Here is a 24,358-nt window from a genome sequence, read left to right on the forward strand (position 1 = left end):
TCCAGATGACACAGTAAGGCCAATCTTTGTCACAACCACTGCCCACAAGCACAGCAGTTTCAAAGGCTGGGGACTTGCCTATGTCAGTTTATTCCAGACACCACAAAATCCTCCTTTTAAGCCTCAGTCTTCAGAACTGCACTGGTAAAGAGTAATTTTTTTTTAACAGTACAAAAACATGTCACCAATCTCATACCCCAAAATGACTAAGGCAATTTGACTCAAATGCTACAAAAATTCAGCCTTAGATGCAAGAGTAATGAAGTTTCATCACTATAGACCAAACTAGCAGAAAATTATAAGCAACAGAAAATGAGTGTTTCAAATGGAAGATCTATGCAAATATGAATGGCAGTGACCTGAAACACTCAGACAAGACTATTCCCATCTCCAAAATTTGCCTGTAGTAGGACAGGAAACTTTGGAGGTCTGAAGGAAAGAAACATTTCCAGCTTGGAGGAAGAACAGATACTTAAAACTGCGCAACACTTGAGTAGCTTTTAAGTCCTTGCCTTATCAGAATAAATTTGGAAAGGGGTGGGGAGGGGAGGGAGGGTTTGGATGAGATGTCATTCTCAACAGCAACCAACAGAGATTAGAGCAACTCGCAGACTTACCTCAGCCCATAGAGAACAGTCCCATCAGGATGGAGCCGAATCATGCGGTTCTTCACTGTCACCCCGTGCAGAAAGGACTTCTTGTCATTCAGGAAATAGGTGTCAGGCAGCCAGAGCTGGTCAGCCACCCGATTGTCCAGGGTCAGGTTGAGAGGAAGGTCATTATAAGCCAAGCGTTTGTCCCGCCAGCTCTGCTGGAAGTACATGGTGATGGTGTAGTCCTGGGAGAGAAACATGCAAATGTCAGCCTGGATCCAAGGGACAGAACTCAGTTCCTCCACTACTGCTTAGACCTTTGGTGGGTTTCCAGATTCCTTGGCACACAAATGTTTGTGTTCACCCCTCTACCAGCTGTGGAGGACTATGCTTTGTTCTGGGAAAATAGAAACAAGTGTGAGTTTTGTAGGGAACAAGATTACATTACCTGACTCAAGTCAAACAAAACTTCACTCCACTCCTGTTGTCCCAGTCTGATTAGAGTTTGGCTGCAAAACTAATAGTAGGTAGGACAACCAACAGTGGGCTACACTGTGCCAAAGATTCTAAGGATTGATCACCCATTTAAGTCATGGAAAGTGGTCTGGACACAATGCAGTCCCACTCAGCCACTGCTTGTTACCACACAATTGCTAAGAGCTGATTTTACTTCAAGCAGAAATTCAGGAGATTCCCAAGGGCACATGGAGAATGTCTCTTTGAGGCCAAGGTATCAAAGTCAACCCAGGCCAGCCATGACAAGCTATTAGCATTTATATGAACTAAGTTGGGACTTCACTGCTGTTTTCAGGGAGGGACATATGTGGAGGAAATCTGTCACCAGTGGACCATGATTGGCTGGTAAAGGGGCAGTTCCCTAACCATCCCCAGCTAGCAGAATTGCATACATGAGATGCCCAAAGCTAGGCAGAAGGTTAACCTGAAATGCTGCACTTCACAAAGGCTTTCTACATCTGGAAGCATAATCCTTCCTTCCCTGTACCTTGGCAGGCCAGAAGAACAGCTCTAGATTTGAAAGCAAAGGAGTGAATATGGATCAGATTGGGAAAGGAGCAAATTGAGGAAGGAGAGGCAGGAGCTGTATGGAGAGGTTTGCAAACCCCAGTTTCACCTGGTGCCTCTCTTGTTCCTCTTCTATGCAATAGTAAAATGTTAATACTTAGAAATTCTGATCAAATAAGAATTTAATACAGGGTAGGTAGAGTTGTTTGGTGGTCAACATCTATAGCTCTGCAGAAACCATCCTCGTTGCTGGACAGTAACAGCACATCCAGGGGAGACCCAGAGGCCTCAGATCAGCTGGTTCAGAGATAGAACTGTGGCACCATACTAGAAGAACAATTATTACTTCTCAGGTAAATGAGTAGTACAGGAAGGAGTCTTGTACACACAAATGACAGAAAACATTCTCACAACATGTATTCAATAGGCTAGGAGCCAAGATTTTGTGTGCATTAAAATAACAGGATGTTGATTAGGAAGCAGGCACAAGTCTTGCTAACAACTGTCTTGCAGAAAACCTTGATTTTTCACAAGTCCTTGAATAAAAATCATTTTTGCCAATGCATGCAGATGATCTAGAGCACACAGGGCCAGAGATGCAATGTTGCTTCCCAAGTAGCTACCAGGAATCCTCTTAACCAAACAGATTGGCATGGTGGGTGTTTCTGCTCTGTAAATTCCAGTTCTGTGCAAGGGGCTGGTGAAGACCCCACTTGTGCACTAACATCTGGGCTGAGCACAGAGGCATTCTGCCTGCCTGTCTTCTCTCACTCAAAACTAGGTTTGATTGGTACCTCTGAAAAAAAATAATCCCACATCATGGGTATGCCAGTTTTCAGGCATTTACCTATGATTCACAAATCTAGACCCACACCCATATCTGAAAGATCACAGAGTAAGTCTATGGTGTAGACTGGATACAAAAGCTGTATTTGTCATTTTCTGTGTTACACTGAAAAGAAGAAAAACACAGTGACAGCTTTTTGGCCAATAAACTGTTTTGCTTTGCTTTTTAAAGGACTGCTAAAATTCTGCCTCAGAAGAATCACAGTCCATCTCTCAGGGGCAAAAACATTTTTCATTTTAGTCAAGACCTAGCAAAGGAAAATGTTCTCTCTGGTACCTCTCCCAAGGTGTTTCGATCTGCATTGCAGCGAGAGCACAGAGGAACAGAGCACCTGAGTTCCTGGAGCCTCTTACCCTCCTTGGCACAGACTCCTCCCTTACCTGTGGGAAACTCTGCTACAGCAGCATCATTTCCATTCTCCCCTTTGAGAATGCCACCCCAGTGAAGTCTGCTGCTTCACTGACCTGCATTTTCCTAACCCTCAAAAGAGCCCTGCAACATCTTACCCCTAACCAGCCCCTCTGCTGGCATTTCAGGCTCCTGCTAGCCTTCAAGAAGCAGCAAAGAGGCACTGATCTCCAGCAGTAAGAAAGGCCCAGCTCCTTACGAAGTGAACAGTCATTAGCACCTAACAGATGCACCTTCTAAATGCATCTTCTCTATTTTCAGGATTGATGGGAAAAACCCAGAAGTGTGCAGAAATACAAGCCTACATCCCAGCAGTCAGGCTGATGATGTTCTTCAGGTACAGAGACATCTGTGGGGAAGGACAGCCCAGCCCCAGGTTGAGCTCTGTCCTGCAATTTTCTTGGGCTTCTTGCCACAATGGATTTCTTTGGGCAGTGTCATAGAAGTCTGGAACACTTGATAATCATGGCTGATCTAGTGTCTGAGGTTTCCCTCAGCCCCTTGCTCTGCTGATTCCTGTGCTCTGCTTCCCATTCTCCTGCTTTCCCTACCCCATCATCTTGTTGAACAAGTAAGCAGGATTTCTGGGCAGAAGAAAAAGAACAAGGCAAAAATTTGGTCTTCCCTGGCAGGACAAGGGCTGCTGACATAATGATGGGCACAACACCAAGATATGGGGAAGATGGATGCTCTGCCTCCAGGCCCCTGGGAGGGCACAAGGCACAGAACAGAGAGCAGATGGAAGCATTGTGTATGGCCTACTATAAAAAGGGAGAAGGACCAGTACTCAGGAGAGAAAGCAATGAACTTGCCTTCTCCTCTATACCCTATAGCCTGGTCAGGCAGTTATGAAGTACCTGCACAACATCCTAGCTTCATGACCTGGCCAGGATCCAGAGCTGATGAGATCTTAATCATAATCTTCCTTTCAAAGGCAGATAAAATAATGACCAAGGGTGACAATGTTCTTCAGAAACAGGATGGCCAGAGGGAGCCAATGCATGCAGTGGTTCATAAGTTCAGGACTCATAAGTAATACGCCTGTTTTTTTCTTCAAGTCTTGAAAGACAATTCTTTTCTGGTAGGGTTTATTTGTCTTGAGCTAATATGAGGCTTTCCCAAACCTCCTTGTAACCAGTGACATTCACAATCCTACTGGTGCCACAGATACCACAAGCTGGGGTTCCTAGCACCACCAAAAGATAGAAAGTTGGCCCATTCATCAGGCTCAATGAAGAGCTTCAAAACCAAACATACCTGGAGCCCATGAATCCCTCCAGCTCTTCCCTCCAGCTCACCACAGAGGCTGGGTGGGACAACACAGCTGAATTTCCATGCTGCCTGTGTTAGGGATAAGCAAGAGGACTTGCTCTGCATATGGGTACCCAGAAAGCAGCTTTCTTCACCACCACTGCTGGAGGAGGAAGTGGGTAGTGCAGACAAATAGAACTTTTTCTGAGAGTTTCTCTTAGAATATTCAGCCTTCTGGTATCTGCAATCTTGTGCTAGTGAATTCCAGTTTAGCTCTTTCCTGTACTTACATTGCTTTAAAACAAATAGAAATCTGTGTTACTCTTTTCTGATTCCCTGTAGTGCTTGCATTAAATCAGTAAATAATCATAACCCTATGCTACTCAAGCTTACAGGGTCCCACCCCCTTTTAGATATTCAAGAGTGACTGAGTTGAACACAAGTAACTCATGCACTCAGAAGTAGTAGAAAAGCTCTGAAAGAGGCAGGGAACAGCAAGGGGGTGAGGGAGAGAGAGTTGTTGCACTTTTAAACAGAATAGAGCCATACGATGGCAGTATCTTATATTCTGCATTGAGTTGTTGCACAAGAACAGACTGAAGGCAAGATAACAGAAATAACTTTCCACACAGTGTGTAAATGAAGTCAAGGGCTTAAAACTATTTTGGAAGGTTTAGGCACTAACATGGAAAGTGGAGTCCAGGTCATAAAAGGAAGAGACTTACAGGAAAGAACAGCCCAAGGACACAGAGCCTCCTGCTGCAAGGCAGAAGCTCCATCTTCCAGCAGAAAGTCACCAGAAGCATCCCTCCTGGACAAGGTGCTTCATAAACCTTCAGCACATAGTAGGTCATTGGCAAGTTGGGTCAAATATTTTTCCTTTCTGCTGTGACTTCTAGAGCCTCCAGTACTAAGCTTTTCCAGAGGCAGAAGTGTGCATGCTTATTGGGAGCTACGCTGGATTCAGAAGACAGGATTAGAAATTGAAGGAATAATGTATGTAGGGGTCAAATCCTTGCTCAGAATACAGTGTTTCTGACAACATGGGTATCTTCTCTGCCCAGTCCATTTTTGTGGGTCACAAGTCTACCTTTCAGGTAGGGGCTTTGAAAATGAAGGTGACTATTCCAAGTTGCATTTCACCTAAAGTTCGAAAGATAGTTGAAGCAATAACATTTCTGCAGGGCAGAGTGCACACTGCTCTTCTGTTGCTGCATGACTTTGGGCTTGAAGGATTAAGGAGGTTTTACAACTTTCCCCAGCATTAGCTGTGCCATTTGACTTTTTAGTCCCCATTTCCCCTCCACTTCAACTTTGATATACTACCTCCTTTTGGAGAAGTGACCAGATTAAAATACTTCCCATATAAACAAATTACATATAGTCTCCTTGTCCAAGATCACAAAAATATATTAGGAAAGCCAAGATGCTCCAGAAAGAGGGAGAAAAATAGAACATGTGACTTGGTAAAAACCAAGCTGCCACTGCCAAAGACTAATGAACAGTTTGTTGGCTTCAACTTCTTTGATGATTAAACACCAGCTCCTGTTCCAGTCATTCTTGGGAGCGAAATTAAAGGACAAAGTAGACCTCATGTTTGTTTCAATTGAAGGAAGGGGCAGGGGAAATAAGAGGAATTATTTTTAAGGGGAGGAGACAGGATGTGCCTGCTATCAGTTGCAAAGATTTGGAGCAGTGTGAAATGCACAGAAAACATGAAGGACAAAGCAAGATTGCCACAGTTCTTCCTTAGTGAGCTAGTTCAAGAAAATTATGCATAAGGGATTGTCCATTTCCATACAGATAAACCAAGGGGTCTCCAACCTTGATAAGCATCAGTTAATCTGACATATGTGAATACTTGATAGCAGTCTTTCCAGCTCTAAGACAACACAGTCTGTTCAAATTCCAACCTTTGTTTAGTGCAGAAGGCAGCAGCTCTCATACTGGATTTTTAATATGGAGAGTATTCTGCCAAAATGTTGCTTTAAATTTCTCTTTTGGTATAAGCCAGTGCCCAGTTTACAAGCTTGAAGTTCTGCATGACAACAGAAAGTGACAACTGTTTTAGATACTTTCTCCCTGTGCTCCAGCTTTGCAGGTGAGAAAACCACAGTCTCTTTCCAACTCCCCTATTTTTTAATAACCAGATGTCAGCACTGACTTGGGGATCAGGAAGAGAACCTTCCACCTGCAATCTCTCAGCCAGTAATGCAAGTGGACAGGAATGTGTTGCCTTCTAGAATATGCTCTATGCCCTTCTGTGCTGCAGGTCCTTGTGCTCTTGAACTCATTTTCTTTAAGACTGGAGAAGTACTTTGCATGGAGATGTTCCCCTCACTAATTTGATCTACTTTTGTAGTAATTTGGATATGTTTAATTGCTGAATGCATGTCCAGAAACTGGGACAGATATCAGCTATATCCTTAACAAGTAAGGGTGTGCAAGTAAAGTGTCATTTTGTTGCTCTATTTCTCTCCTGACATGGTCTATTGCTGCAGCACCTTGAACGGTGCAGGCCCCGCAGGTGTAAGATAGAGGACATCCCTAGCTGGGTCCTAAGCCAAAAGGGCATTGATCTGCCCTTTTCAGACTTCAGAGCCTGTATATCAATGCCCTGTGTGAGCAGGAGGAAACACCAGATGTCATCTGGTTAACAGCCCCAGTCATGCGGGAAGCAGAGGTCAAGAGGAAAAAGCCAGAGCTGCTGGGCACAGGGTGAAGATCCTCTGCTCTCTGAGCTCTGGCAAAACCAGTGTTACAGGCAGCAATCCTGAAGTCACCACCTGCAACCTGACATCTTCCTCAGGCAAGCTCTTAGAAAAACAGTTCTAGGCAGTTTCTGTTCTTAAATCATACAGGCTGTGAACTACTGCGTGCCATTTATATTGGTCTGCCCTCCTCACCCTGTTCCCCATGAGCTCACAGCCAGGCAAAGCCTAGAGCCCATGCTACCACCAAAGCTTTTTTGGTTCCTATACCTTCTCATGCCAAACCAGCAAAGAAGAACTTATACTTTGTCCAAACAGACAACCAAGGCCACAGAAGCAAGCCCATACTTTAAGTTCAGAAAAACGTGATGCATGAATTTGATCAATTTTCAGGCTAAAACTCAAAAGGATGGTGCTTACACTATCTTAATGATAAATGGCTAGAAACTGGTAAGAACTTACTGTACTACCAGGAGAGCTAAAAGATGCAACAACTACCCTACTAGAGTAAATTAAATTTGAGTAAGACTTTTGAATAGTGACTAGTGAAGATAATGGTTTCTAAAGACCACAAAAAGATAGGTAAGGGGAAAGGAATTATGCCAAGGGAAAGATACTGGAAGACCAGTCTGAGTGGATTGGTGACCAGTAAAACTCTTGACCAGGCGAAGAGGATGTTTTATTTAAATATAAGAAGTGTACAGAGAAGTGAAGATTTCTGGGAATGTTTTGGAGAAATTCCATTTCTGTTAGCATGTGCTCCTGCAAGAACCCTGTTGAGTTTAACCACTTGAAGTTAGCATCTCTCAGCAAGCAAGAGGCAAGAATGTGATTGTGGGAAAACATAATTTCTCTAAAACATCTCCAGAACCCTTCACTCCTCTGTACCTTTTTTCTTTTCTACTGCTCACCAATCCTCTCAGACTGTACCCTGAGCAGAAGAGGTTCTGCAGCCCTCTACACAGACACTGGCTGGTACAGATCATGGGGAAATGTCTAGAGGAATGCAGAATTAAAGCAGTTAAGGGCTTTATAGCCCCTAAAGATGTCATTTTCTCAGGAGGTAGCCAGAAATTTATTCTTTAAATGACATAAAATGCCTATGCCTAACATGTTCTGGGTGGAAACAATCACCTCAACGAGGCCAGCACAGACAGGCTTGACCACAAGTTTAGAATGGTGTTTATTTCCTGTAGAAAGCAAAATTTGATTATGTAGGAAGGGTAACTGGGAATAAACAGCTATGATGAAATGCAGAAGAGCAGAATGCATTTCTGCCACTAGGGTTCAGTTAGGTGTCCTAAGGGTAGAGGATGGCAGCCCTGTGGTTTGAAAAACAAGGCCTACTTTTCAACAAACCCAAGCAAACTGGGTGCAAATACTGCACTGAAAATGCTATGACTTCTGCACACAAACACCCAGTCTGTATCTGAGGTGTCTGCTTCTACAGTGAGAATTCTGCATAGCTTCATCTCTGGCCCCTAAGCTGAAAAACTCAGTAAGAGGGAGCTGTCATTAGAAAAAAAAAGGGCCAGCAATCAACTATGGTGTGAACAGAGCACCCTGTAGTTGTTCTGGGGCAGCCACAAAATAGAAGAGTATCAATGGATCTGTCCTAGGAAACAATTTCTATTGCTTCCAGACAGGGTGTCACCATGGATTTAGTCTACCTCTGCTTCCATTAATGGGTTATTCTGCCCTTGGTCGTGTCAGGCTAAAGCCAAGGGAACCAGTCCAGATTGACACCAGCAGCAGTGATGGCCCATGCTACTGCTCTTGCACTTCACTGATCCATCTCTTGGCTGTGGGATCACAAACCTGATGGAGGAGTGCAGTGTAGGTAACTGACATCAGTATTCAAACTGCAGCTGTATGAAATACTCCTGATTCTGCTGAGCAAGCTAAGATTATTACAGGATGCAAGAATCAAAAGGAGATTTTAGCAGATTGTAGAGGTCCACAGGCAATCAGACTTTGACTTCATGGCCATGGATAGTGGAGAACAAGCTTCAATCCCTGTCCATGCTGAGTGAGTGCTTTCTGCAGTACCAGGACCAACAGTCCTGGAGCCAAGGAACTCTATTTGCAGAGCTGGCTGAAAGTTATTGGCAGGGAGCCCATGTGAGCTTGGTAAATAAAGTATCCAGATAACAAAAATGCCCAAAGGCACTGTTTAATTTATCTGAGGGTTCTGATACATCCACTAATATGGAGAAGAAATAGAAATCTTGCAAACAGTAACAAGAACACAGAGCAAAACCATCCTTTGAGAAAAGTGGAACACAAGCTACCTGGTAGGCCTGATGGCTCACAACTTGTACAACAAAATATCTGGTGTTCACTTATGGGACTAACAACTGAAAAGGAAGAGCTTGTGTTCAGGAACCAGGCTGGGACTCCAGAAATCTAGGCTTGGAAAGGAGCTTGTAAGCCACTTTGAACATTAGCTGCAAACTCCTGATAGATAAAAGGGTCAATACTTTGTCTCTCTGTGACCTAGAAATGCATCAAAGGGGTTGGATAGTGAATCCATAGGCTTCCTTTCTCTGCTGTCACAGTGGAGTGAAAGGGAGATCCCGTGGTAGCAGGTTGCTGCAGTGGAAAAGGGAAATGAGGTCCAACCTGCAAACAGAACGTTTTGCTTTAGCTTCTCTCTTCTCTAGAGCCTCAGATGAGATCTCAGTGCACCCTGCAAAGACTGGGCAAAGCACAGGAGGACATACTCCAGCCTGGTGACCCACTGCACCCTGGCACAGATAGCTTAATGCCAGCTGTGCGCTCCCTGCAAGCAGTGATGTGGAAGTGGCCAATGGATCTTGGCTTTACCTCCCCCCTCTGCTGTTTTTTCTGGCTGGAGTCAGCCTGAATCACCTCTTGCAGCAGGGACTGCTCACTTTTCATCCCCCACTATACTTCCCCAAAATGATCCCTCTACTTCCCCAAAATGATCCCTTTCATCTGATTAGAGGATCTTTCTGGATCTCCAAACAGCTCAGCAGATCATCTTCCTTTTACCCTTTTCCTTTTCCCCCTTTTCTTTGAATGTTCATTTTTCTCTGTAGCCTAGCAACTCAGCACAGATTCAGAATATTAACAGCTCCTGTCCCCACACGATTTTCTCCAGAGGCCTGAAAAACACAACAGCAGAAACACTAAGAGGGGTAGAAGCAAGCACAAGAGATGTAGGGAGCATGCAGGAAGCCTCTACCAGCATTCAGAAATAGCAAAGCTATTCAGCTGTCTTATCTGCCACTTTCACTTAACATGTAATAACATGCAGAGCTATATATAGCTCCATTTATTTAAATATTCAAATAGCAATGTGACACACACTCATATTGGATCTAGGTTCTATATTAAGGTGCTGGCACTCTCGAACACATATACTTTCTATTGCTAGATGCTTTAAATGTATAGATGACAGGATGTCAGAAGGTCAGATTCTCAAGATCTAATCTGGTTTTCAGTCAAACCAGATGTCACTTTCACTTGTGGGAAGATACTTCAGCATTCTGCAGCAATTTTTTCCAATGCTGCAGCATTGCTCTTGAAACAGGTGGAAGTTTCAAACACTGCTCTAAAATACAGACAGGTCATATATATATATGTCTGAGTATGTATATATAAAGGCTGTGGGAGTTCTGACTGTGTAAAAAAATTAATTAAAACTTAAGTAGGAAAAAATAAAAAGACAGTTTTACCCTGGGTAAAATTTCCTGCAGTTGCAAATCTAAATACTACAGGAGTGCTGGGGTACAAGCTGAAGTGGTTCATGTCACCACCACACAACACACTGACATGTTCAGATCTAAAGATATCTTGGCTGATAAAGAAACAGATGGAGGACTGCAATACATAGCACTGTTCAGATAAACCATGCTGGGGTCTATATAGCCACAGACTCTTATCCTCTCCAGCATGACTTCACTCCTGCCATGGGGTGGAGTCACCTACAAAATGCAGTGTGAATTTAGCCTCTTCAAGAGAGCACAGAAACGTTCTCATTTGGGAAATGACCTAGTGAGCAAAACATGTGAACTCTGTTTCTCAGTACTTAAGCAAGATTCACTCAGCCCTCCTGAGGCTTGAACTTGTGATAGTGGAGGACTTGAAGAGCTGCTCCTTAGGGATGACAGCATCATGAAAAGATGCACAGGAAGGAATCCTTTGCAACAAGCATTGCCACCACGTGTTATTTGTGCTGCAAAATCCAAGGTCCAGGCTAGGAATCAGCCAGTCTACTCAGTAACTTTCCCATAACCAAGAATTTCCAGTTATGCAGACAAAGAGCCTTCTGCAAATTCTCCCATTAAGGTACCATGTGAATGCTACAAGATCCCCAGGAAGAAAACAGCCTCAGAGACAGAGTCATTCTCTAGTTCAGCAGTTCAGTCTTTCTTCAACACAGGGCTTGTTTCAGCAAGGTTTCCACAGTTCATGATTTGCTGATCTATGCAGATGGCAAAACCATACAATTCAGCCAACAAAAATCTTTCATTCAAGGACATTATCAATGTTCAAAACATCAGAGTTCTGCAGCACAAGCATAGGAGACCTCTTTCTAGGGGAAGCAATAAAGCTGTCCCTTCTCACATGTACTTCTTTAGGCTGTGCAGGGGCAAGGACCCAGTAGGACTTCTGCTTTCCCAGGTTGCTCTCCTGCTACACATGCACTGAGACTCTGAGACTTGTGTCTCACCAAGAATTGCTAGTGCTGTGTGCAGCTCCTAGCTTTCAGCTGGCCCCAGTATTTGAAGAGACTGTTTGGTAATCTTTGGGTTGTTACTTAGCAACTTAACTCTATATTGCAGTGAATTTACCAGGCTATCTGCAGTTAAGCAATATCAGATCCAGGGGCACAGGGAAAATTTCGTCATAGGAATGGGATGATCTGTGAAACATTATGGAAGATAAATAATTTTTTTCCCTTCTACAAGCTGCCATAAATGCTGTAAATATTGACATATGAGTCACACTGACCTATTTTCTATTTTTTTTAAGCTGGAACAATCTCTTTGCAATCAATTTCAGAACCAATGAACTTCAGGCTCCTTCACAAGTTTTGCTTTATTCTTAACTATTTTGTGTGAGAACCCTACCCTCCTGTAAAAGTAGCATCCCTGTCTTTCAGACAGAAATGGGACCACTTGCTTGTTTAAACTTGAGCACAGCATTACCATCCCACTGCAGAGCACCTCTGAGGCCAGGTGCTCTACTTGTCCTTATCCACTACCTTAGCCTAAGGGTTGTCTCAGCACAGTCAGTGGGATTTCTGTTAAAGAAAAGCATAATGTGATTTGAGCAGATATCCACACCTGATTCTTGACTTTTTAAACTGTACTAGTGCTGGTGAAAATCATCCTGAGCTTCAGCAGTCCCAGGATGTCACCACTGCAAGGATAGACAAAGTAGCCTCAAATCTAGCACTGGCAGATAAGATGGGTCCCTGATATCTGCTTTGTTGTAAAGATGTTTTTAGGAGTTCAGTATATTTTTAGTATGCAGATTCCTAGTACATCTATAGATGAGCTACAGAGCAGGCAGCTGTATCTCCTGCCTGCAAAAGAGACGAGCTCAAAGTTGCTATGTCTAGAGTGGTTTGGAGGTTACTTTCCACCCTGCTACAGCCATGTTTTATTTCTCCAAACATGTCCCTTTCAGAAGGAAAAAGCATCAAAATGCTGTTGCTTTCCTTCAGCTAGCTAGGTGGCTGTGTACTTATGCACAAGCTGCATCATCCTCAAGGAAACTGGTTTTTTGCAGGTATGATTTGATTGTCAAAGCAGTCTGAGGATGGATTGGCCATCATACATCCAAATCAGCAAGAACACATGGACTGCCTTTTTCTTCCTCTTTCCTGAAATAGCCCAAAGGTTAAGAGTTCTGACCAGAATACAGAGGCTAGGAAGCTGTGTCGTGTACTGAAAAAAGCCTCTTGTATGGAGCCCAGCCATCCACTATGTCTTCTTTCATCAAATACACCCAGCATACAGCAGAGTCAAGCCCATATGTTACTGTGCATGAATCTCACAAAAAAAAAAAAAAAAAAAAAAAAAAAAAAAAAAAAAAAAGAGATTTAACTAGTCAATGCATATTCATATTCCAGTGAAAATAGAACTGCAATCTGATCAGGACAGATTTCACCACTAAGGCTATTTCAAGTGGGTCTAATAGATGGAAAATTTGAGATAGTGAGATGAGTGATGCCCCATTTATGATGACATAACAGGTTGTAGGATGGTCCTGGACAAGAACACCCTTATACACAACCTGATCCACTTTCTTTTGGGTTAAAAGCCAATTTAAAACCTCGCAGCTCATTGCTGTCTTGGAACATGCTTCACATCTCTCCTGAACAGGGAAAACTTCTTTCCAAAGCAAGACAGCTTGTTTTTCAAGCAAGCTTTTTGGAAACTGGGAAATAACATACATGATGCTTCCTTACATAAGTCCCAGAAGTTGCAGTGTAGTTTGCCAGTGTGAGTGGAGCCATCCTGGTGAGACAGCAGCGTGGGAACAGGCAATAGAGGAGCAGGGAGCAATGAGCTGAAGCATCAAGGTCAGCTATGCCAAGCATTCTGCACAGATGTCTAAGCTACCTGCACTGTAGACTAACCCCAAGCAAAAGGTATTGCCAATCCCACAAGCACTGTTCCTTTAACACATATATTTCTGCCAACATTGAATACTTTTATTTGGAAGCCTTTTTTCTTATGCTAGCCCTCTACAACAATCCTCTTGTAACTTTTCAACTTGTCACCAGGTTGATAAAACTTTAAGGTTAGTGATATAACAAACTGAAACAATGTTTTATTGCAGATGTAGGAAAGCATTTTAGGATGAATCAATTATAGTAGCCACAAAAATCACAACAATAATGCCTGGATGCTCCAAGCTGTCTACAGTGTGCTGATACACAGGAAGGTTTAGGACTGCACAGATCACAGAGCAGGAAAAATGAAGCGTTACGAAGGGTAACCAGCTCTTATTTCAAATGCATACAAAACTTGTCCTTGTTTTCCTTACACTTAATTAATGCTTGAAGGGAGCCTGAACTGTCTTGTACTAGAAAAATATGTCCCTAAAAGTTACTTAGAGAGAGAGAAGGCTACAGCTGGAAGTATTAGCCTCTAGTCCCACCATGCAGCAAGTACAATATATCCTGAAGAAGTCAGACCTCAGCTGCCTGTTGAAAGGACATGCAGGAGCTGGGGGAGACATCCAGCCTTTCTGAAGCCACTGGTACTAGGTAGCACCAGAACTGGATCCACCAAACCAGGTTGATAGAAACAGACCATTAAGCTGATAGTGACTTGGAGCAGCATTCAGGACAAGTACCACAAGGGCAGAAACCTACACGCTGCTCCAGCACCAGAACTCTCCATTCTCCTGGGATAAACTCCTCGATAACTTGGGTACCCTACTAAGAGGTCTGAACATAGCACTGTCCAGGTACCAGTGTACCCCAACAACCATCTTGAAAATAATGGATGTTGTTCCCTGTACTGTAGTTCAACCACCTATAGCAAAATGGCATTTAGCAAGTAAATTATCCAGCCTGTTTCCTTAAAGAATAACTAGGAGATGCCATCATTCCGTTCATTGCAGATCATCTGAGGTACTGAACATTATGAGGACCTTCCCCCTTTCAGCCTGCCTTTAAAAACCCAACTTGCAAATTCACACAGGATAGGAAAAGACTCCAGCAAGGTCTTTCATCTTCCTAGATCAGCATTTCCCAGAGGGTCTGCCAGTCAAATGTGTCCCCCTCCCCAATACCTATTTGTGCTGGCCCCTGGAATTCTTTCCCAGGCATTTCAATTATGTCACTGATCTTGGCTCTGCAAATAATCCTTCTAATCACTGACAAGAACAGAGGCTGCAGCTCAGCATTGCTTAGCAGGGCTAAGAGGAGTACACAGTAATAAAGCATTACTCTAGCAAGTGAGCTTGAAAACATGGCTGACCACACACAGGCAGCAGCTACAATAAACAAGAGGGTGTCATTTTTTAAAATTAAGAACTGTAGCTTTGGTCCCACATCACTGGGAGATCATTACAAAGCCAACACTATAGTTACAGATGTCCTGCAGCCTGGCATGACTCTGTCTTCTGAGCTGTTCCATGGTACAGTAGCTGGGCATGGACCCCAATGAGATGGAGATGCATTACCTTGGTACAGCAAGGCAGCAAGAAACACATACAGCTGGCTGCAAAACATTCAGTATATTAGTGTCTGGGACTTTCAGAATAAAGACATAACTATTGTCTTTGCAGAGGGTCCTGTATCTCAGGATTCAAGTGTCACCACAACAGCATTTTGAGAACACAGTTCCCACTGGAGTGAAGGCAAGGAGTGCTTCTTAGATCATGAGTGGAGCTGTATTCCTCCACAGCACCACATGCAGATGGACTCCTGTGGAGAACAACTTTTTAATCGTTCAACAGCTAGTAACTGATTGCACTTGTTCCTCGCCATCACAGAGCCAGCAGATTCCAGGAGTCCCAGGGAATGGGTGAGCCTGGGGCCCTCCTCAGCCTGCCCAGACCCAGGACCAGGCCATTGTTCCCAAAAGGATGTCTGAGGATTAATTAATTATCCTACAAAGGGCAGTAAGTAATAACACTTCTTGTGGAACAATAGAAGCTATTTGGTTGCCATGACAACCTATCTTCACTTGTGTGCCTTTAATTTATTCACAGCATAGTCCCTTTCCCAGTCACATAGGATGCCAAAAAATGCTTTGTTTTTCTTGCCGGTATCCAAGTCTAAGAGCAGGGAAAGACACAGCATTTCCCCTGGGGCACCGGTCACACAGAAGAATGATGCACATAAAATCCCTTCAGCCTGGAAACTTAGATTGCATAAGAACTCCTCTGCTCCCTAAATGTTTGTTCTTTAAGATGACTCTGATTTTTTAACCCCTTCTTTGAAGTTGCCTCAGCATGGCGTGCTTATGGATCTTCATCTTCAGTAAGTTCTCATGTGAGGCCACTTTGTGATCCCCTCCCCACCATATGTAGGAAGGATGGGCAGGATATTATGCTTGTCAAGGCAGACCCAGAGCCAAGAGGGATAACAAGAAGTCCAGAAGTGACATGCCTTGGCAGTATCAACAGAAGCATGGCATGGACAGTGCCAGGTGGCCATTCTGATTACAGCCATGCAACAACCATCAAAACACTCCATGTCCTTCAGTAGTTCTGCCCAAATTCTGCAAGATACACAGCAGCAAATGGATGGAGATCCATGCCAGAAATCTGCTCTCCCGTGCATTTCACAGAGGTCTTGTTGTTGTTGTTTCTCCCCACCTCTGAGCATATGCATTTGTTCCAACCACCCCGTGGAAGTGGGAAGCAGCTGTTTACAGGAGAGGGGAGAGCATTGCATTCACATGGCAAGGGTTAAAAGTATTGCTAAGAGAATGGCTGCTGGGCTAGGACACAGCATTCCTGGCCACAGCAGCTCCAAGAAGTGTATGATAAATCACTAGATCAACCTCTACAGCTCAAGGACACCTCTCCAGCAAGCATTTCATCTTGAACCAGTCTCTGCAGTGCTCAGCTGTTTTCTCAGGTAAAGAGAGAAAGACCAAGGCAGTTGCTACAGGTAAGCTGAGAACCAAATCCTCACTCTCTCACAGTTGTGTTTGTGTAAGCTGAGGTCTTAATCTACAGGCCCAGGTGCCAGATTGTTGATGCTGGCTCTGGCAAGGAGGGTGACCTATATGGTTCACCATATAGGAAAACCCAAGTCCAAATTGATACTGATGGAGAAGATGGCTCAAAGTTGTGCTCTGCCCTGACAGGCAAGATAGATGGAACTAAGTTAAGCCATCTGGCTCTTCTAAGTTGAGTCTAACCTCAAGCATAGCTACTCAGTACAATGGGGACATAGGTCTGTACCTGAAACTCCAATTGTACACACTGTCCAGCACCACTGTTACTAAACTGAGGTATAATTTGCCATCCAGATAATTAGAGTGCTGGTGGGATGATAGGAGACAGTCTGCAAAAGAAAGTGTTCCATATGAGAACCTGAAGGTTCCTGGTTAGGCCTTTACCCTGGGCCATACCCACATACACACTCGGGATTCTCAAGCAGTTTGGAAACAAAAAGGACAAGTCAGGTTGTCTGGCTTCCCTTCCTCACCTACTCATGTGGCAGCAGAATAGCTGCTGGGTCAGAGAAACAGGGCAGGATAGTCTGGAAACAGATAAATAGGACAGGAGCATTGAGACCAAGGTTTTAATTGACTTAAACAGCGAGAGTTCTAAATTGGCCTAGGATTCTCCTGTATTTGTCAGAAACCAAGGAACAGGACAGCTGCTGCCAGCAGGTCTCCACCAGCCTTCCAGTCCACTCAGTGTCTTGGAAAGGTGAAGAGTTTGGAGGAAAAGCCTCTGGGCAGAAGAGAGGAAGGCAAGACTAGGCAATGATCAGCACAATCCATGTCCTCTGCTAGGTACTAAGTGCTTCTGAGACACAGATAACACAGGCCTGGCTGTGTATTCAAACTATTACCAAAATAATGAACCAATTTCACCCCAAAACATTACTATATTAGCAGATTATTTTTTCTTCTCGGTGTCACGAAGAGCTCCAGTCTACCAATGCCACCTAAAATGAGATCTCCATTTGATGACTCCATTTCTAGTAGAGATCTTCAAAGAAGTACCAGTTACCACCAACAAGGACAAAAAGCCACTGACTGGTTTTCAACTTGGCAGGCACAGGCTGACTGTAAAGCCACCACTGCCTTGGTGCCAACCAAAAACCACAGCTCACATCTACTGTTTTAAGGAATAGGTATTAATGGCCTGGAGGGGTGGGTGTGCAACCAGTACAGAAGAGTAAGGGATGAGACCCTTTGGGTAAAATGCCACTAGCTCCAGAGATGCCAGCAGGGATCCTCCACCCACGTGTTCACAAATAACACCAGGGATACCTCACACTCATCAAGCCTAAGATTTTACTTCACTCTAGGAAGTGAACTACTGCCTTTCAGCATATCTGACCACATCACAAATGCTACCAGCAGGGTTAGTATGTGTACCACAGAGGTCTCACATGTCAGTCCTGTCTATCAGGTGTTATTTCAGTGAGCTCAGGATTGTTTCAGTCCCAGGCTGGGAGAACAATTGACAGGCAGTCCCATGGCATTCAGTGGATGGAAGGAATAAGGCTTAGACTGAAACCAGTATGCTAAGTAAGAAAACCTCCTTTCCTATGGCCCAGTTAAGTGCTTGTTTTTATTTTTCATCATACTATACATAGAGAAAATTACATATACTTTAGGGAGGAAAAAAACATCTTCAACTGGAGTTACCATCACCCCTCAAAATTTTGTGTCTATAACAGATGAAAAAAATACTTCATCAGTACCAGACAAATACAATTTTTATTTCAACAGTTTCCCAGCTTCAGGGAAGATCTGTAGTACTTCAGTGAAGGAAGTAGGGGTGTAACATTCCCTGCTTTTCAGAAGTACACCCTGAGATGTCTGGTGGCTCTGAGAAGCTCTTGTCTTGGAAGCACATCTCCATCAGAGAATAGAAGAATACTTTAGGCTTTTTTTTTAAATCTCTTTCCAAACTTACCATGTTGACTTCAGAGATCTGGTCAATGCTGGAGATATGGATGCTCATTCCAACTGTGACAGGGTTACCTGAAACACAAATGGACTCAATTAGGGCTATATTTATGCCCACCTCCTATTATTAAAGAATGTCTAGACATTCTTGGATATAATTTAAAGCAGTCTCAAACTCCCCAAGTAACAAGGATTTCCGAGTCACATGTGCTCAAATGATTAAAGTAGATTTCTCTAACTCCCGGCCTTACAGACTCACCCTGAGCAGTGGTGCAGCCTAAGCTTGATTCTTTAATTCCTGGAAGTTAATTAACCCCCTAATTATACATTTATCTCTGGTTATTCCAAATAATGCCTTCAGAGATCATCAGTAGACTCTTAGTGGGATTGCTGATTCACCATACAAGAAAAATCAATCCCATGCAACACATAGTCAGGAAGGATATTCCAGATCACTTCTACATCACCCTGTATGCTCTGAGTGCCCAGTCTGAAAACCCAAAGTCAATTTCAATACCCAAGACACCAGACAAGTGCAGGGACCAGGCCTGTCAACTGAGAAAGCAGCAGTCATATAGCAGCTTTTCAGAGCAGAGAGCTCTCATTTGGATTAGAGAAGGGATCCCCCATTTTACCATGGTCATCAGGACCCATGTCACCACCCATCCTCTTGCTTGCAGCCACAGAGCTGTGGTGAACATCTCAACTTTAGATATCCCTTTACCCAGTGACCAAGCTACCCCTCACACTGGAAGTGCCACTGACTGCAGCACACAAGATGAGCTTGTGAAGCAGTCACACAGGAGTAGCCACAGCCACATCTGTTGCCTTCTCTTGCCCAGGAGCTGTATTACCACTTCCCACAGATTTGTGGAGTCAGGACAGGACTCAGCCATTTCAGTCAATTTTTCCGGGTGTGTGGGGCACGATCCAGACTCTTACCCAGTTTTACCTAAACCTCTCTGACCAGCAGCTCCCATATTCAGGGGACAGGACAGCACTGCCACTGGGGTATAAGCCACAGAAAACAATTTGCAGAGAAGTACACATCTACTACCAAAACCAGCAAAAACCTCCAGTAGCTTGCTGAATTTGCCTCTCTCCCATCATCCCTATGGCTCCAAATTCAGAGCACAAATTCAACCCAGTGCAAGTAAAGCCCCTTTTCTTGTACATGCAAGGTACAAAACCTCAAGGTATTAATTCTTCCATGGATTCACTGGTATATCTAAGTGCTGAAATATTTACAGATAATAATGAAATGGCTTAGAAAGTAATTAGAAGATTGGATGAGAGGGGAGAACCACACAACTTAGGAATGAAATGATTTTTTAAATTATGTGTTACCAGAAGCAGGGAAGTAGTGCCATTAGGTCTGCCTTGTGATTGGGTGTACTGTTAACCAAGGTCCTCTGCTGCAAATTAAGTGGCATTATCCTTTACTGGAATATTAACAACACTGAAAACATCAGAATCAACAACTGTAATTAGGCCTTGTTATGCAAATCTCCTTAAAGAGGCAGTGCTCTTCCATGGCACTTCTGGCTCACTATCAGGGGTGCACAGGAAACTTTTCAGAGCCTCTTGAAATCCCTATGTGGGCACCCTCATAGTAAAATATTTGCTGGACTGCTACATTCATCTTTCACTAAAGAACCTGGTGGGAAAATAAAAAAGAGTCACCCTGAAGAGAGCGCTGATTCTCCTGCATCCATCTTTGTGCCAGAGGCTGACAGGGGCATAGGAAAAGCTTTTAAGGAAGCTTCTCTGGTATTTTGTATTTTTTTCTCTGAAATCAGGGTCTTGCGATAGAAGCCATAGCAGAAGGAGGAAGTCACTGCTGCCCTGAGGTGCTTACAGACTGCTTGGTTACAGAAGGAGAGATGGGTACCATCTGCAGGGCTACAGCAGAGCTGGGGAGAACCAAGCACCTGACTCCTGAATCTTTCTGCCATGCAGAAGAGTCACCATCCAGTAGCTGCCCTTCTGCCTGCTTTGCTTCCAGTCTGTCACCACTGGTACTCGCATCCCTGTGGTTATGTGTCCCCTCCTTCCTTAGTGAAAAAATTGTTCTTTCCCCCCTCTGCTGCATAGGTGACCCACTGAAACCCACTGAAACTGGGTGGTTATTGCAGGGGAGCACTGACAGTGGCAATATACAAATATTTGTCAAATGCAAAGTCTATCCAATCTAATCTATCTGTCTAGACATTTGTGCTGTGTTCATCACCATGGTATCTGAGTGCCTGAGGTTATGCAGTGACTCACTGTCAGAGCCATGGGTAAGATCCAGACCTCCTCACACCCAGTTCCAAGTCAAATGCTGGACTGCCTGTCAGCCACGCTGCTCCCTGGCAGCCTGGGCTCAGCTGCACCCAGCTCCTCTACACATCCAGCAATGCTCCTCTTGGCACTCTGTGCACTGCCAAGACCTCATAACCCCAACCATCATGGCAAGCAGGAGACTTCACTCTCCACTTGCCTACCCTGGGTTTTGTGCCTATCAGCCCACAGGCAGAAGGATATGATTGTCATACAAAAACTCCAAAGATGAAGGCTTGCAAGGTCCCTTACTGGACCTGCTCTTAGCTTGATCACAGAAAAACCTTCCCCACATTTCACCTTCCCCAGATCTGTTGCAAAGACTGGCTCAGAGTCTCCTCAGGACAAGGATGCAAGAGCATGAACAGAAGCCAACAGGAAAAGCATCCCCTTACTGCAGCCCAACAAAAAACTAGAGACCAGCTGATGTCCAATATATAGATTGTACACAAAAGTAGTACACACATAAAAAAAAAGATATGAATTTTGCCAAGGCTTATAACTTCAGGCAAGAGGGATACAAAAATAGAGTATTTAGAATATGGATAATGCCTCTTGTAAATTTGTTCAAAAAAAGCAGAACTCTGCATTTGTGGATTTGAGACAAGGTAAAAGATGCAAACCTGATATTAAAGCTCCATGCTCTTATCTGTGCCTTGTCAATAGGTGCATAAATCGAGACCTTCTTCCCTTAAAGAAAAAGCTTAAAACTAAAAAAGATTTGTAGACAAGATCATGAGTGAAATGTTCTGCCACTTTCACCAGTGAACAGCACCCTCACAAGTCCCCATCTCTCATCACCATTGGAGAAATCACCCACATTTTGTCCTGAAAGTAACTTGATGCCTGTAAAAAATGTGCTTGGGAAGCTGAAGGAAACAAAAGAGTTTTAGTAAAACCTATGCTTTTTTCTGCAAGTGATACCTGTCAAATATGAAAATAGCCAAGGCAGAGAACAAGTTGCAATATTTTGCCAGCAACCCTCTACTTTCACATTTTATAATGCTTAAAAGCTCCAGAGCCTAAAGTCATGTTGCTACAAAAGTAATCCCTCTGGCATGACTGCAAAGGAAAAGTCGTGTGTCCAAACCTGTGCCCACCTGCATTATAGCCAGAGGTGAAGGCAGCCCAGATCAGAACATGACTTCCAGATCTCAGACTCATATCCCAAGGCTGTAGAGAGCAGTGAAGACAATAGCACAAAATTCAGTGTAAAAGATCTCCAGACAGGGGATGCCTTCTTCTGCAACTGCCCTGAACTAAGGTCCAAGCTCATTCTTCACTCCTACTCAAAAAAGTTCTACTAGAGCAAGCCTGGGCTTTGCTGCCATCAGATCTCTAGCTGCAATACAGACACAGCAAAAAAGACTCAAAACCAAGGGACAAATTAACAGATCTTCCTTTATATTCTCATCCAATGAAGCCACACCATTTTTATGAACTGCAGCCAATCTTTAAGGACTCTGGTTCCTGCATTTCTTCTGAACTTGGCCATGCTGGAAGAGCCAAGGCTTGCCTAAGGAACAGGCATCAGCCCCAAATCTACCCTTTAGCCTAAACTACAGGAAATACAGGAACAAAGACACTAGCAGGGATTTTGGGAGGCTGTACAATCCATATTCTTCATGGAAAACAGATTAGAGTTTCTTTAAGCCACCAGCATCAGAAATTCCACAGTACTGGAAATCTCTTCCTGCCTTTCACTACACTGAAGGCTTTTCCTAAATATCCAAACTTATCTGCAGTGTAAATGTAGTTCTGTCTCATTTCCACCAATAATAGTGAAGGAATAAATTAATCCTCCTTAACAACAGCCTTTATATACTGAGAAAACATTACATCCCTCTCCCTTCCCCACCAATACTGCCCTGCCTAGATTAAATGCACCTGATTTCTTCAACCTCTACTCAGCTGTTATTTTCTAAAGCTTTGACAGTTAGTGCTGTTCTCCTCTGGCATTTTGCCTATTTTTCTACATCTCTATTTTAAAGCATGGTAACCAGAAATCAGCCACTGAAGCAAAAATTGATATATCACCAGCACAGAGAGGGGGGGGGGAAAAAAAAAAAAAAAAAAAAAAAAAAAAAAAAAAAAAAAAGGCCTTGGTGACAGTGGCCATGACCTGGTGGAGTTGAGTATTTTACAAGAAAGAAGGGTTATAAGTAGGACTACAACCCTGGACTTCCACAGGGCTAACTTTGTACTCTTTAAGGATCTACTTGTGGGAATCTCATGGCTAAGACTCTGGGAGGGAAGGGAGCCCAGAAAAGTTGGTCAGTTTTAAAATATCACTTCCTTCAAGCCCAAGGTACATGCATTCCTATGAGTAAAAAATTGGGTAGAGGTGCTAAGAGAACTGCATGGATCAGCAAGGAGCTTTTGAAGGAAGTCTCATGGAAGAAAGAAATTCACAGCTCATGGAAGAAGGGACTGGTCACTTGGGACAACAGTTTGAAACCCTCTTACAGTTTGAAACCATTATCCCTTGTCTTATCACTGCATTCCCTACTAAAAAGCTTGTCTCCATCTTTCTTATAGGTCCCCTTTCAGTATTGAAAGGTTGCAACAAGGTCTGCCCTGAGCCTTCTGCTCTCCAGGCTGTACAGCCCCAACTCTATCAGCCTCTCACCTCTCTCCTGGGAGAGGTGTTTAACCCCTCTGGACATTTTTGTATCCCTCCTCTGGATCCACTGGAACAGCTCCATGTCTTTCTTGTGATGAGGAAGCCAGAGCTGAACAGAGTATTTCATGTGGCATCTCACTAGCGAGGAGTAGAACCTATTTAAACTTTCCCCACAAAACTTAAGTTCAAATACCCATTAATACCCAAACTTTTTCTGACTTATTTTACTCTTATTTTTATGAACTCTCTCCAACCTGCAGCAATACTTCCCAGGATCAGCACAACAGCTAGAAACACAGTCTGTGGGTGGTATCAAAACTTATCTTATTCTTAGAAGGTCATTCCATGATATCCATTGGATTTAAAAGAGCAACATATACCATGACATTATGCTTTTGGTCACTGTTGTACATAGCAAAAGAAAATGGTGGCTTCATGGCAGCTCAGCAAACATGACATTTCCTTTTTGTCAAAGGGGGAAAATCAGAGATAATGAGGGACTTGCTGCTCCTGAGGAATCTCCTCCACATGAGGCAATCATGATGTTTTGGAGCCTGGTCTCCAGGATGTCTGGTGCTGCCAATGCCTGCTGTTTCCCTATGGATCCATTGTTCTGCAGGGGCAGGAGGGATATCTAACACCACTTATTCTCATGGAGATTACAGCTAGTACCAAAGTAGGTCTGGCAGATAGCAGTTTCTTCTGCCTGAAAGCTTTGCTGCATTTTGCCATAGTTCTTTAGGGAGTGCTTGACACTTTTTAAGCCCCTGAGCCTGCACACAGAGGAAGATGGTGCCTAACCTGGCCAGGCTTCCCATTCATCCACAGCTGACCTGACACAGCAACACCTTGTTCAAGGAAGCTAATGAGGATTTCTAGCCTGGACCATTCTGCTTTTCTGGTAGCCTGGCTTTTCACCTCACCCAGTCAGATGACTGAGCTTGCACTGTTCATTTAAGAAGGGGAATAATAGGAATTTCCTAAGA

The 24,358-nt window shown here is 43.7% G+C and overlaps 1 protein-coding gene across 2 annotated transcripts in view; it reads right to left on the reverse strand.

Annotated features, from left to right (window-relative positions):
• The window catches only part of LOC139802584 (gamma-aminobutyric acid receptor subunit beta-4), a 65,515-nt gene that overhangs the window by 22,540 nt on the left and 18,617 nt on the right, over positions 1 to 24,358 (reverse strand). For both annotated transcript variants that reach the window (XM_071757895.1, XM_071757894.1), the window contains exons 3-4: positions 18,435 to 18,502; positions 618 to 838 (exon numbers count right to left, since the gene is read on the reverse strand). In XM_071757895.1, coding sequence (XP_071613996.1) covers positions 618 to 838; positions 18,435 to 18,502 — 289 coding nt within the window. The remainder of the gene's footprint in view (positions 1 to 617; positions 839 to 18,434; positions 18,503 to 24,358) is intronic.

Source organism: Heliangelus exortis, chromosome 14, assembly GCF_036169615.1.
Source record: "Heliangelus exortis chromosome 14, bHelExo1.hap1, whole genome shotgun sequence".
Taxonomy (NCBI): domain Eukaryota; kingdom Metazoa; phylum Chordata; class Aves; order Apodiformes; family Trochilidae; genus Heliangelus; species Heliangelus exortis.